The sequence below is a fragment of the Ovis canadensis genome, chromosome 2 (assembly GCF_042477335.2).
Source record: "Ovis canadensis isolate MfBH-ARS-UI-01 breed Bighorn chromosome 2, ARS-UI_OviCan_v2, whole genome shotgun sequence".
Classification (NCBI taxonomy): domain Eukaryota; kingdom Metazoa; phylum Chordata; class Mammalia; order Artiodactyla; family Bovidae; genus Ovis; species Ovis canadensis.
The window spans coordinates 31,990,841-32,005,695 of NC_091246.1; the positions used below are offsets into that span (position 1 = coordinate 31,990,841).

A 14,855-nucleotide genomic window follows, 5' to 3' on the forward strand; every position below is an offset into this window, starting at 1 on the left:
TATTTGCCATGAAGTGATGGGACAGGATGCCATGATCTTAGTTTTTTGAATGTTGAGCTTCAAGCCAGCTTTTTCATTCTCCTCTTTCATCCTCACCAAGAGGCTCTTTAGTTCCGTTTCCCTTTCTGCCATTAGAGTGTTATCACCTGCATATCTGAGGTCGTTGGGTTCCATGTCCAGGTCAGTTCAGTCGCTCAGTCATATCCGGCTCTTTGTGACCCCATGGACTGCAGCACACCAGACTTCCCTGTCCATCACCAACTCCCAGAGATTGCTCAAACTCAGGTCCAAACCTGGGGAAATTTGCGGGCTGACAGGTTGATGTTGAAAACTGACCACTAGGTGGCAGGCGCAGCCTGTGGAAACAAAATGTCAGAATTTCACACTTCATCAGAGGGCAGAGGCAGGATTCTTCAGTTTGACAGAGACCATGTGTTCTGCTAGTTCAGATATTTCTGTCTCTTTCTCATTTAGGGGGGTTCCTCTTTTTGGGAAGATATTTCTAGGCACATGCTCCATAAATGCAAAACTGATCAGAGGCTCATATTTTTCTTCTTTTTTCTCTGCTTCCTGCTGTAGGAAGAAGGGAACACTAGCATTCTGGGAATGCTGTCCCCAGAATCCTTTCCACAGCTTCCTAATGTCAAAATGCAGAACAATTCATTTAAAATTTGTCAGTAAAATCTTAATGTTAGTAAAAGCTGTAAGAAGATACTGTCTATGGGTTATAAAGCATTTTCCTGTCCATGATCTAACTTGGAGCAGTTGTCAGGCAATTAGATCTCTTGTAAATGAGCTTCCATTCTTTCTGAAAGTAGAGGTGTTGATGGAGGGATTGTGGAGAGAGAGGGAGACAGAGCAACATGCCCAGTTCCTGTAAGAAGGGTGCACAGGGTGGGCTGAGAGGTAGGGTAAGGGCAGGGTTAGTGTGGTGTTGGGGAGAGGTGTTTGCAAAACACTGAACAGAGAGCCTGTTTCTCTTCCCCACCACCCACAGGCCCCCGGCTCCCCTGCATTAAACAAGAAAACTGAGTTCACAGGGTTTGTGAACTCTGTAAACGCTGATGCAGAACAATCTAGTTTTGTCATTGCTGTGTGCTTGTTTGCTTTTATTTTGAAGTAGAAGGTACAGTCTTTGAGGTCAGTCTACCAGCATCATTTTCCAAGGCAGATCTCATCACATCAGACATCAAGTGATGCGGGACACCTGTTGGGGTGAGGGGAGATGTTGTCAGTCAGGGGAAGGGATGGGAAATGAGTTGTCTCCCAGTTTAGGGTAAATCAGTGACTCTCAACCCTGGCTACTTGTCAGAAACACTTGAAGAATCCTTCAATAAATAAATGATGTTAACAAAAAGGAGAGGAAGGAATTACTTTCCTGCCATCCATTCTTTGTAATTCAGTGAAGGTATTCTGAGCCTCTGAGCACTGTGGAAACAGGCACAGTGAGGCACAGCTCTTGCCTTCAGTGAGCAGACAGTCCAGCAGGGAGGACATTCCCATGAACAGACTGTGAGTTGCTGTGGAAGGGCTGACAGAGCTGTGTCTGGTATGTGGTGGGACCAGGGAAGCTTCTGGAAGATGTTAGGAGGGCTAAGCTGTTGGTGGGCAGAAAGCACTCCCATGGGGTGGGGGGACACCCCATGACTGAAGGTGGGAAGGAGGGAAGCAGCTTGCAGGGTGCTGGTGGCCTCAGGACCTTTGCGGCTGTTGGAATGTGGAAGTCTGGAGGGGAGTGATAGCCATGTGGCTCATGGAGAGACGAGCATGAAGCCAGGGGACAGTGAACCAGGAGTCCATGGGAGGCAGGTGTGTGCCCACACAGGGTTCCAGAGGCTGAGGGTGAAAGGCTAAGTGGCGAGGCCAAGTGTGGGGCCAGGGCTTCCTTGATGGGGTCTGAAGCCAAGTATGGGGGACCTGGGGACTCTGAGAGAGATGGGGGTGGTCTGACTGGCTTTTTAGAAGGTTCCTACCCACGAGGACGGGAGCCGGAGACTTTAGATAGCAATCCTCTATAACCTAAAGCACCCAAATACAATTTTTACACTGGTATTCTTTCTTATATTGCTTGGTAATGGTAATAAAGAACCAAATTAAATTTTATCCCTAATTTCCTTCTTTATTCAAGTAATGCCAGGCTACAGCAGAACAGTTTTTAATTCAGCCCAACAGGCCACTATTTGAGGATAATCAACAAATACTAGAAATTCCAAGGCTGGAAATCCACAGTCCTTTACTTTCTAAAGTTTTTAATTATGGCGATGTGTCTGACTTTATGAACTCCCCCTCCGTCTTTCAGGGCCCCAGGGGAGGCGGAGGTGGGGCAGAGTTGTACATTAGCAAGACTGAATTCTGTAGTGTTACTGGGATGACTAGGAACTTGCAACAGTGGCCCCAAGCCAGGGTAAGAACCAGCGCTGTGAGACAGGACGCACTCGGTCGTATTTATACTCTGGAGACCCTGGAGCCCTGAAGGGAAAAGGGATGCAGGGGAGGTGCCTTGGCGTCCTGGCATCTTCGCTGGAGTCTGGGCTCCCTTCCTGATTTCCTCCAGCTTTTTGCCATCTTAGGTACGGAATCGCGGGAAGCGTGAACGTGACGGGGGATGAGGTGAAGAAGCTGGACGTGTTATCCAATGCCCTGGTGATCAACATGCTCCAGTCTTCCTACAGCACCTGTGTCCTGGTGTCGGAAGAGAATAAAGAAGCCATTATCACCGCCAAGGAGAAGAGGGTACGTGTGGCAGCCGGGCTGAGGTTCTTCTATTCACCAGTGGAGGTCGCAGCTGAACTGGGAAGAATCTTTGATTGCCTTGCTTTATTTTAGTTTCTGGGATTTTCCTCTATTGCTTAATTTTTGTTTTCCAGAAACCACGGTTTGCATATTTCTTTACTTTGAAGTTTTATGCTGTTTAGTCAAAGAGACTCCATAATAAGGAAGTGATTCATTCAGGAAATAAATCAGAGTGCTTTACCCAAACTTATCAGTGGACAGGGTTCATCTTGGGTTTTCACCTAATGTACTCGTAACAAGTCCCAATGTTTTGGAGCTTGAAAATCAGGTCCAATAAAAAGTAGAGTTTCTGGGAAGAAAGATATTTTTGGTCTTTTACTCTTCTCATCCCCACAATCCTCGCCCCTTCCCCAAGGGGGTTTGGTTTTAGCAGAGATTTCCTCATGCCTGACAACCTGTTAGACTAAAACAGAAATGAAATTGTAAAGATTGTTGCTTTTGCCTTAATACAATGGTAAACTTGTTTAGCTCATGGCATGCCTGGGGAGGGTCTATATTCAGGATGGTTCCACAGTTTATTTTTTAAAAAATTCGCGGCCAAAAATTCAACCCATGTTCAGTTGCGATACAGTAATACCACATAAATGCCAGCACTGTTGGCTCTTGTTTTATACACTGGATCTTGGGGACAAGGTGCCATTACTTTATGATTAGCTGAAAGGATGGAAAAAGTAAAGCCAAATTTGTTAAACACTTACTGTATACTGGGGATTGTGCAAAAGTCCTTTGTACTTGTTGTCTCACGTAATTCAGGCTAAGTCACATCTATTATTCTCAACTGTCACACCAGCTCCTGAACATTCTCCAGTGTGTGCTTGATGTTGAACAAATAACTGCTGAATGCATGCATGCATGAATGAGCTGATTTGGATTATCTACAGGGAGAATGAGAGATTTCCAAGTTTATGGATTCCACTCCCCTACCCCCATCTCCTATTGAGAAAGAAGGAAGGAAAGAAAGAAAAGCCAAATTAATCTAGGGCACTACTCATTGGAAAGTCAGGGGAAAAGTAGCTAAGCAGTGGGAGAAATGACTCCCATTTTACTTGATGTTGTACTAGCAGTATTTAATGAGCCAGGAGACCCCAGTCCCCATCATTAAGGCTCTCATAGAACCTTGTACCTAGGAGGTCAGTAAAATGTATCTGGTGACTTCTTTCCACTGACTTGTCTGTGACAGCAGCGTGGGTGGACATGAGGGGCTTGGTATCTCAGGACCCCACCTGGTCTTCTGATCTTCAAGTCAGAAAGGAAAGGCAAATGCGGCAAAACCCAAAGGAATAATTTTATTCTCTTGATTTACTTACATACAGCTGCTATCTTAATAAGAGAGGCCCAGAGGCCCTGGGACCTTGTTCTGAAGTTTTCTTTTGATAAAAATGTGCCCAAATGAAGAAAGCCTGTCTGGGGAGAAGCACGATGTATCAATAATTCAATAACAACGTTACTATGGACTTAGGTAGAACTTGCCCAAGTTTATCTTCAGCTTCTCCAACTCCTTCCAGCATGGTGCCCAGTTCAGACCAGTTCCTCTCACACCTTCAGCAATTCCAAGTTCCCAGGTAGGAGGGGAGGATGAAGCCAGAGTAGGTGGGAGCAAAGATATTTGGGGATAGGTGGGACCTCCTTCACCCTGTGTGGGCATCAGGTAATCTGTTTATGGGCAAGTGAGTTCTGAACTGCACAATTAATATATGTGGATATGCTCTGCATTCCTTAAGTAATTGTAAATTTTGATAAGGATATCCCTTTGCTCTAAGTTGCTTCTGATGGGGTGTTACCTGCCAGACTCAGCCACTTACACAGAGTGTGTTGACTGGTACAGAGTGTTGACTTACAGTATTGACCTGCGTTGATCAGGTGTTCTGCCTTCTGTGCACGTAGGGGAAATACGTGGTCTGCTTTGACCCGCTGGATGGATCTTCCAACATCGACTGCCTGGCTTCCATTGGAACCATATTTGCCATCTACAGAAAGGTAAGCAAACAGTCTGCTCTTTAACACCTCCTTCCTCTGATGGTTTCAGGAAGGTTCCTGGACTCAGAGCCACGAGTCTGGAGTTCTAGCCTTTGTCTTCCCACTAACCAGATATACCACGGCAGGCAAGCTATGAACCTCCCTCTGCCTCAGGATCCTCATTGAAGACCCGAGTTGGTATTTTCCCTCAGCCTTCTTCTCAGTGTTCATGGGAAGGTAGGGTGAGAGGATACATGGGAACTTGTTTTGAAAATCTGGATGCGATACAAATGTCAGACATGGAGTTAGGTTCCAAGTGACATCTGAAGGCGCCTGTGTTCCTTCTTTATGTATCTCAAATCTTATTGCATTCATTTTCTGTTGCTGCTGTAACAATTCACATGCATTTAGAAGTTTAAAACAACACCCATTTATTGTGTCCCAGTTCTTGGGTCAGAAGTCTGACAGCATGGCTGAGCTCTATCTGATAAGGTCAAAATCTGGGTGTTAGCTGGCTTGGTCTCCTATTGAGAAGAGCTCGCTTCCAGGCTCATTGAAGTTGTTTGCAAAATTCAATGAAATAGTTAATATCCATCCTCTCAATAGTTACAGTTTTTGTTCTTGTGATGAGAACTTTTAAGATCTACTCTCACGTTAGTTGCTCAGTCATGTCTGACTCTTTGCCACCCCATAGACCATAGCCCACCAGGCTCCTCTGTCCATGGAGTTCTCCAGGCAAGAATACTGGAGAGGGTTGCTATCCCCTTCTCCAGGAGATCTTCCCGACCCAGGAATCGAACCGCATTGCAGGCAGATTCTTTATCATCTGAGTCACCAGGGAAACCCCATGAAGTGAAGTGAAGAAGTGAAGTGAAGTTGCTCAGTTGTGTCTGACTCTTTGCGACCCCATGGACTGTAGCCTACCAGGCTCCTCAGTCATTGGGATTCTCCAGGCAGGAATACTGGAGTGGGTTGCCTTTTCCTTCTCCAGGAGATCTTCCCAACCCAGGGATTGAACCTGGGTCTCCCGTATTGCAGGCAGATGCTTTGAAACCCCATAGCAGCTTTCAAATACACAGTGTGGTATTAACTGTAGTCACCATGCCATCTATTACATCCCAAGGACTTATTTGTTTTATAACTGGATGTTTGTACCTTTGACCACCTTCACTCTCTTCACCTACCTCCATCCCCTGATTCTGGCAACCACCAATCTGTTCTATGAGTTGGCTTTTTTTTTTTTTGAGTCCACATGTAAATGAGATCATACAGTACTTATCTTTCTCTGACTTATTTCATTTAGCATAACACTGTCAAAGTTCATTCAAATTGCAGGATTTCCTTCTTTTTCATGGCTGAATTTTATATATGTATGTATGTATACTTGAAATAGTGGTTTCATTTCCTTCATGTATATACCCAAAAGTATAATTCCTGGAAATTATATATAGTTCTATTTTTAATTTTCTGAAGAACCACCACACTGGTTTCCATAGTGGTTGTACCAGTTTACATTCCCACGGGCAGTTCACAAGGGTTCCGTTTTCTCCACATCCTCACCAACATGTGTCTTCTCTCATCTCTCTTATTTAGTCCTTCTGGCAGGTGTGAGGTGATCTCTCATTGTGGTTTTGATCTGCCTTTTCCTGATGGTTAGTGGTGTTGGACACCTTTTCATGTACCTGTTGGCCCTTTGTATGTGTTCTTTGGAAAAATGTCTATTTGGTCAGATTGTTTGTATTTTTTGCCATTAAGTTGTGTGAATTCTTTATAAATTCTGGATATTCATCCCTTATTCTAGGTATAATCTGCAAACGTTTTTTGCCTTTTCCTTTTTTTATGATGGTCTTAATAATGTCTTAAGACCAACTGATTTAAAAATGAAAAGGAATAATGAAGGAGGCTGTGCATGTGTGCAGGCAGCAGATATGTTGGAAATCTCTATTTCTTTCCCACAATTTTTCTGTGATTCTAAAACTGTTCTAAAAAAATGAAGTCTGAAATGAAAAAGAGAAGAATATTATTATATATAATATGGGCTATTCACATATGGGTTTTGGTGATTTTTGAACACAGAGATTTTGTCTTAAAATTTAAGTAAAACACAGACTCTGAAGACTAGTCCAAATAACCACAGGTTTTCTCTGATTGTATTGCTAAAGAAGGGGGACAGTGTTGCTTAATGCTCTAGTGAGAGAGCCGGTCTCTTCAGAGATCTAATTACCAAAAAAAAAAAAAAAAACTGCAAAAGAAAAGACACTGTAAATAAAATCAACAGGCAGGTGACAATTGAGGAAAATGTTTGCAACATATAAGGCATTTATATGTTTCATATGTAAAAAATAAATCAACATTGCCTGCATGCTAAGTTGCTTCAGTCATGTCCGACTGTGCTACCCTATGGACTGTAGCCCACTAGGCTCCTCTGTCCGTGGGATTCTCCAGGCAAGAATATTGGAGGTTGCTAAGCCCTCCTTCAGGGATCTTCTTGACCCAGGGATTGAACCCAAGTCTCTTATGTCTCCAGCATTGGCAGGCAGGTTCTTTACCACTAGCGCCACCTGGGAAGCCCAAAATCAACAATAAGAAGATGACTATCTAGATAGAAAAGTAACCAATGATGTGAAACAGGCAACTTACAAAATAAGAAACAAAATGGTCAATTAATATATAAAATTTTACTTTATTAATTATACAAAATGGAAACTTAAGCAAGTATCTTTTTTTTTCACCCATCAAGTTGACCAAGTTGAAAAAACAGCACTATCTTATTTTTATCAGATTAAATTGAAGTGAATGCTCTTGTCACTGGTACCAGCCTTGTCATGGCGAATGGGCTTGCATAACTCTGTGAAGTTATGAGCCATACTGTGCAGGGCCACTCAGGACAGATGAGTCATAGTGAAGAGTTGTGACAAAATGTGGTCCACTGGAGGAGGCAATGGCAACACTCTCCAGTATTTTTGCCAGGAGAACTCTGTGAACAGTACAAAAAGATAAAAACATATGACACTAAAAGATGAGCCTCCCCCTCAGGTTGGAAGATGTCTAATATGATACTGGGGAAGAATGAAGGGCAATTACTAACAGGTTCAGAAAGAATGAAGCCGCTGATCAAGGAGGAGATGGCAAGACTGAACATCTGCTTCTTAGTAGATGTTAGTGAACATTACATGTTAGGAATTAGTGAACTAAAATGGATGGGAATGGGTGAATTTAATTCAGGTAATCATTGTATTTACTACTGTGAGTAAGAATCCATTAGAAGAAATGGAGTAGCCCTCATAGTCAACAAAAGTGTCTGAAATGCAATACTTTGGAGCAACCTCAAAAATGGCAGAATGATCTTAGTTCATTTTCAAGGTGAACCATTCAGCATGACAGTAATCTAAGTCTATGCCCCAACCACTGATGGTGAAGAAGCTGAAGTTGACCAGTTCTATGAAGACCTACAACACATTTGAGAACTAGCACCAAAAAAAGATGTCCTTTTCATCATAGGGGATTGTAAAAATAAGGAATGCAAAAGTAGGAAGTCAAGAAATGCCTGGAATAACAGGCAGGTTTGGTCTTGGAGTACAAAATGAAACAAGGCAAAGGCTAACAGGGTGTTGTCAAGAGAAAGCAATGGTCAGAGCACATACCCTCTTACAACAAAATAAGAGAGGACTCTACACATGGAGATCACCAGATGGTCAATATTGAAATCAGATTATGTTCTTTGCAGCCAAAGATGGAGAAGCTCTATACAGTCAGTGAAGACAAGACCTGGAGCTGACTGTAGCTCAGACCATGAGCTCCTTATTGCAAAATTCAGGCTTAAATTGAAAAAAGTAGCGGAAACCCCTAGGCCATTCAGTTCAGTTCAGTTCAGTTCAGTCACTCAGTCAAGTCCAACTCTTTGCAACCTCAGGGACTGCAGCACGCCAGGCCTCCCTGTCTATCACCAACTCCCAGAGCTTACTCAAACTCATGTCCATCTCATCCTCTGTCATCCCCTTCTCCTCCCACCTCCATCTTTCTCATCTTTCAAATTACTCAGTTCTTCACATCAGGTGGCCAAAGTTTTGGAATTTCAGCTTCAGCATCAGCATCAGTCCTTCCAATGAATATTCAGGACTGACTGATTTCCAAAGAATAGCAAGGAGAGATAAGAAAGGCTTCCTCAGTGATCAATGCAAAGAAATGGAGGAAGTAGAATGAGAAAAACTAGAGATCTCTTCAAGAAAATTAGAGATACCAAGGGAACATTTCATGCAAAGATGGGCTCAATAAAGGACAGAAATGGTATGGACCTAACAGAAGCAGAAGATATTAAGAAGACGTGGCAAGAATACACAGAAGAACTATACAAAAAAGATCTTCACAACCTAGATAATGGTGTGATCACTCATCTAGAGTCAGACATCCTGGAATGTGAAGTCAAGTCGGGTAAAGGAACAGGATAAATGCCCACCAAACCAAACAAAAGAGGAAGAGATAAAGAACCTACCTGATAAAGAATTCTGAATAATGATACTGAAAATGACCCAAAGCCTTGAAAACAAATTGGAGTTACAGATAAATAGCCTGGAGACAAGGATTGAGAAGATGCAAGGAAGGTTTAACAAGGACTTAGAAGAAATAAAAAAGAGTCAATATATAATGAATAATGCAATAATGAGATAAAAAATACTCAGGAGGGAACCAACAGTAGAATAACAGGCAGAAGATAGGATAAGTGAGGTAGAAGATAGAATGGTAGAAATAAATGAAACAGAGAGGAAAAAAGAAAAAAGAATTAAAAGAAATGAGGAAAATCTCAGAGACCTCTGGGACAATGTTAAATGTCCCAACATTGGAATCATAGGAGTCCCAGAAGAAGAAGACAGAAAGACTATGAGATAATACTTGAGGAGATAATAGTTGAAAACGTCCCTAAAATGGGGAAGGAAATAATCATCCAAGTTCAAGAAACCCAGAGAATCCCAAACAGGATAAACCCAAGGTGAAACACCCCAGGACACATATTAATCAAATTAACAAAGATCAAACACAAAGAACAAACATTAAAAGCAGCAAGGGAAAAACAACAAATAACACACAAGGGGATTTCCATAAGGATAACAGCTGATCTTTCAATAGAAACTGTTCAGGCCAGGAGGGAATGGCAGGACATATTTAAAGTGATGAAAGAAAATAACCTACAGCCCAGATTACTGTACCCAGCAAGGATCTCATTCAAATATGAAGGAGTAATCAAAAGCTTTACAGACAAGCAAAAGCTGAGAGAATTCATCACCACCAAACCAGCTCTCCAACAAATGCTAAAGGATCTTCTTCAGACAGGAAACACAGAAAGGGTGTATAAGCTCAAACCCAAAACAATAAAGTAAATAGCAATGGGATCATACTTATTAATAGTTACCTTAAATGTAAATGGGTTGAATGCCCCAACCAAAAGACAAAGACTGGCTGAATGGATACAAAAACAAGACCCCTATATATGTTGTTTACAAGAGACCCAGCTTGAAACAAGGGACACATACAGACTGAAAGTGAGGGGCTGGAAAAATATATTCCACACAAATAGAGACCAAAAGAAAGCAGGAGTAGCAATACTCATATCAGATAAAACAGACTTTAAAACAAAGGCTGTGAAAAGAGACAAAGAAGGACACTAGATAATGATCAAAGGACCAACCCAAGAAAAAGATTTAACAATTATAAATATATATGCACCCAACATAGGAGCACCGCAATATGTAAGACAAATGCTAACAAGTATGAAAGGGGAAATTAACAATAATAGTGGGAGACTTTAATATCCCACTCACACCTATGGATAGATCAACTAAACAGGAAATTAACAAGGAAACACAAACTTTAAATGATACAATAGAGCAGTTAGACCTAATTGATATCTATAGGACATTTCACCCCAAAACAATGAATTTCACCTTTTTCTCAAGTGCACACAGAACCTTCTCCAGGATAGATCACATCCTGGGCCATAAATCTAGGCTTAGTAAATTTCCAAAAAAAAAAAAAATTGAAATCATTCCAAGCATCTTTTCTGACCACAATACAGTAAGATTAGATGTCAATTACAGGAGAAAAATTATTTAAAATTACAACATGTGGAGGGTGAAAACATGCTTCTGAATAACCAACAAATCACAGAAGAAATTTAAAACAATTAAAATATGCATAGAAATGAATGACAAATAAAAACACAGCAACCCAAAACCTGTGGGACACTGTAAAAGCAGTGCTAAGGGGAAGGTTCATAGCAACACAGGCTTACCTCAAGAAACAAGAAAAAAGTCAAATAAATAACCTAAATCTACACCTAAAGCAACTAGAAAAGGAAGAAATGAAGAACCCCAGGGTTAGTAGAAGAAAAGAAATCTTAAAAATTGGGGCAGAAATAAATGCAAAAGAAACAAAAGAGACCATAGCAAAAATCAACAAAGCCAAAAGCTGGTTCTTTGAGAAGACAAATAAAATTGACAAACCATTAGCCAGATTCATCAAGAAACAAAGGGAGAAAAATCAAATCAACAAAATTAGAAATGAAAATGGAGATATCACAACAGACAACACAGAAATACAAAGGATCATAAGAGATTATTATCAGCAACTATATGCAAATAAAATGGGCAGGAAGAAATGGAAAAATTCTTAGAAAAGTACAACTTTCCAAAACTGAACTAGGAAGAAATAGAAAATCTTAACAGACCCATCACAAGTATGGAAATTGAAACTATAATCAGAAATCTTCCAACAAACAAAAGCCCAGGACCAGACAGCTTCACAGCTGAATTCTACCAAAAATTTATAGAAGACCTAACACCTATCCTACTCAAACTCTTCCAGAAAATTGTGGAGGAAGGTAAACTTCCAAACTCATTCTATGAGGCCACCATCACCCTAATACCAAAACCTGACAAAGATGCCACAAAAAAAGAAAACTGATCAGGCCAATATCACTGATGAACATAGATGCAAAAATCCTTAACAAAATTCTAGCAAACAGAATCCAACATCATATTAAAAAGATCATACATCATGACCAAGTGGGCTTTATCCCAGGGATGCAAGGATTCTTCAATATCTGCAAATCAATCAATGTAATACATCACATTAACAAATGGAAAGATAAAAACCATATGATTATCTCAATAGATGCAGAGAAAGCCTTTGACAAAATTCAACATCCATTTGTGATAAAAACTCTCCAGAAAGCAGGAATAGAAGGAACATTCCTCAACATAATAAAAGCTATATATGACAAACCCACAGGAAACATTATCATTAATGGTGAAAAATTGAAAACAATTCCCCTAAAGTCAGGAACAAGATAAGGGTGCCCACTCTCACCACTACTATTCAACATAGTTTTGGAAGTTTTGGCCACAACAATCAGAGAAGGAAAAGAAATAAAAGGAATCCAGATTGGAAAAGAAGAAGTAAAACTCTCACTGTTTGCAGATGACGTGATCCTCTACATAGGAAACGCTAAAGACTCCACCAGAAAATTACTAGAGCTAATCAATGAATATAGTAAAGTTGCAGGATATAAAATCAACATGCAGAAATCCCTTGCATTCCTATACACTAACAATGAGGAAACAGAAAGAGAAATTACGGAAACAATTCCATTCACCATTGCAATGAAAAGAATAAAATACATAGATATATATCTACCTAAAGAAACAAAAGACCTATGTATAGAAAACTATAAAACACTGGTAAAAGAAATCAAAGAGGACGCTAATAGTTGGAGAAATATACCGTGTTCATCGATCAGAAGAATCAATATAGTGAAAATGAGTGTACTACCCAAAGCAATCTATAGATTCAATGCAATCCCCATTAAGCTACCAATGGTATTTTTCACAGAGCTAGAACAAATAATTTCACAATTTGTATGGAAATACAAAAACCTCGAATAGCCAAAGCAATCTTGAAAAAGAATGGAACTGGAGGAATCAACCTGCTTGACTTCAGACTATACTACAAAGCCACTGTCATCAAGACAGTATGGTACTGGCACAAAGACAGAAATATAGATCAATGGAACAAAATAGAAAGCCCAGAGATAAATCCACACACCTATGGACACCTTATCTTTGACAAAGGAGGCAAGAATATACAATGGAGAAAAGACAATCTCTTTAACAAGTGGTGCTGGGAAAACTGGTCAACCACTTGTAAAAGAATAAAACTAGAACACTTTTAACACCATACACAAAAATAAACTCAAAATGGATTAAAGATCTAAACTTAAGACCAGAAACTATAAAACTCCTAGAGGAAAATATAGGCAAAACACTCTCTGACATAAATCACGGCAGGAACCTCTATGACCTATCTCCTAGAATATTGGAAATAAAAGCAAAAATAAACAAATGCGACCTAATTAAAATTAAAATCTTCTGCACAACAAAGGAAATTATAAGCAAGGTGAAAAGACAGCTTTCAGAATTGGAAAAAATAATAGCAAATGAAGCAATGGACAAAGAGTTAACCTCAAAAATATGCAAGCAACTCTTGTGGCTCATTTCCAGAAATATAAACAACCCAATCAAATAATGGGCCAAAGAACTAAACAGACATTTCTCCAAAGAAGACATACAGATGGCTAACAAACACATGAAAAGATGCTCAGCATCACTCATTATCAGAGAAATGCAAATCAAAACCACAGTGAGGTACCATTTCACACCAGTCAGAATGACTGGTATCCAAAAGTCTACAAGCAATAAATGCTGGAGAGGGTGTGGAGAAAAGAGAACCCTCTTTCACTGTTGTGGGGAATGCAAACTAGTACAGCCACTATGAAGAACAGTGTGGAGATTCCTTTAAAAACTGGAAATAGAACTGCCATATGACCCAGCAATCGCCCTGCTGGGCATACACACCAAGGAAACCAGAATTGAAAGAGACACACATTGAAAGAGAATGTTCATCACAGCACTGTTTATAATAGCCAGGACATGGAGGCAACCTAGATGTCCATCAGCAGATGAATGGATAAGAAAGCTGTGGTACATATACACAATGGAGTATTACTCAGCCATTAAAAAGGATACATTTGGATCAGTTCTAATGAGGTGGATGAAACTGGAGCTTATTATACATAGTGAAGTAAGCCAGAAATAAAAACACCAATACAGTATATTAATGCATATATATGGAATTTAGGAAGATGGTAACGATAACCCTGTATGTGAGACAGGAAAAGAGACACAGATGTATAGAACAGTCTTTTGGACTCTGTGGGAGAGGGAGAGAGTGGGATGATTTGGGAGAATGGCATTGAAACATGTAAATTATAACATGTGAAACAAATCGTCAGTCCATGTTCAATGCATGATACAGGGTGCTCGGGGCTGGTGCACTGGATGACCCAGAGGGATGAGATGGGGATGGAGGTGGGAGAGGGGTTCAGGATGGGGAACACATGTACACCCATGGTGGATCCATGTCAGTGTATGGCAAAACCAATACAATATTGTAAAGTAAAATAAATAAATGAATAAATAAAACAGATTAAAAAAATGAAGTCAAGTGGGCCTTAGGAAGTATCACCACAAACAAAGCTAGTTGAGGTGATGGAATTCCAGTTGAGCTATTTCACATGCTAAAAGATGATGCTGTGAAAGTGCTGCACTCAATATGCCAGCAAATTTGGAAAACTCAGCAATGGCCACAGGACTGGAAAAGGTCAGTTTTCATTCCAATCCCAAAGAAAGCCAAGGCCAAAGAATGCTCAAACTACCACACAATTGCACTCATCTTACATGCTCATAAAGTAATGCTCAAAATTCTCCAAGCCAGGCTTCAGCAATACATGAAGCGTGTACTTCCAGATGTTCAAGCTGGTTTTAGAAAAGGCAGAGGAACCAGAGATCAAATTGTCAAAATCTGCTGGATCATGGAATAAGCAAGAGAGTTCCAGAAAAACATCCATTTCTGCTATATTGACTATGCCAAAGTCTTTGTGTGGGTCACAATAAACTGTGGAAAATTCTGAAAGAGATGGGAATACTAGACCACCTGACCTGCCTCTTGAGAAAGCTGTATGCAGGTCAGGAAGCACCAGTTAGAACTGGACATGG

At 40.5% G+C, this 14,855-nt stretch overlaps 1 protein-coding gene across 1 annotated transcript in view; it reads left to right on the plus strand.

Annotated features, from left to right (window-relative positions):
- FBP2 (fructose-bisphosphatase 2) overlaps positions 1-14,855 on the plus strand; it is a 51,036-nt gene that overhangs the window by 2,846 nt on the left and 33,335 nt on the right. Inside the window, exons 2-3 of the mRNA XM_069575592.1 lie at positions 2,571-2,733; positions 4,678-4,770. Of these exons, the coding sequence (XP_069431693.1) occupies positions 2,571-2,733; positions 4,678-4,770 (256 nt within the window). The remainder of the gene's footprint in view (positions 1-2,570; positions 2,734-4,677; positions 4,771-14,855) is intronic.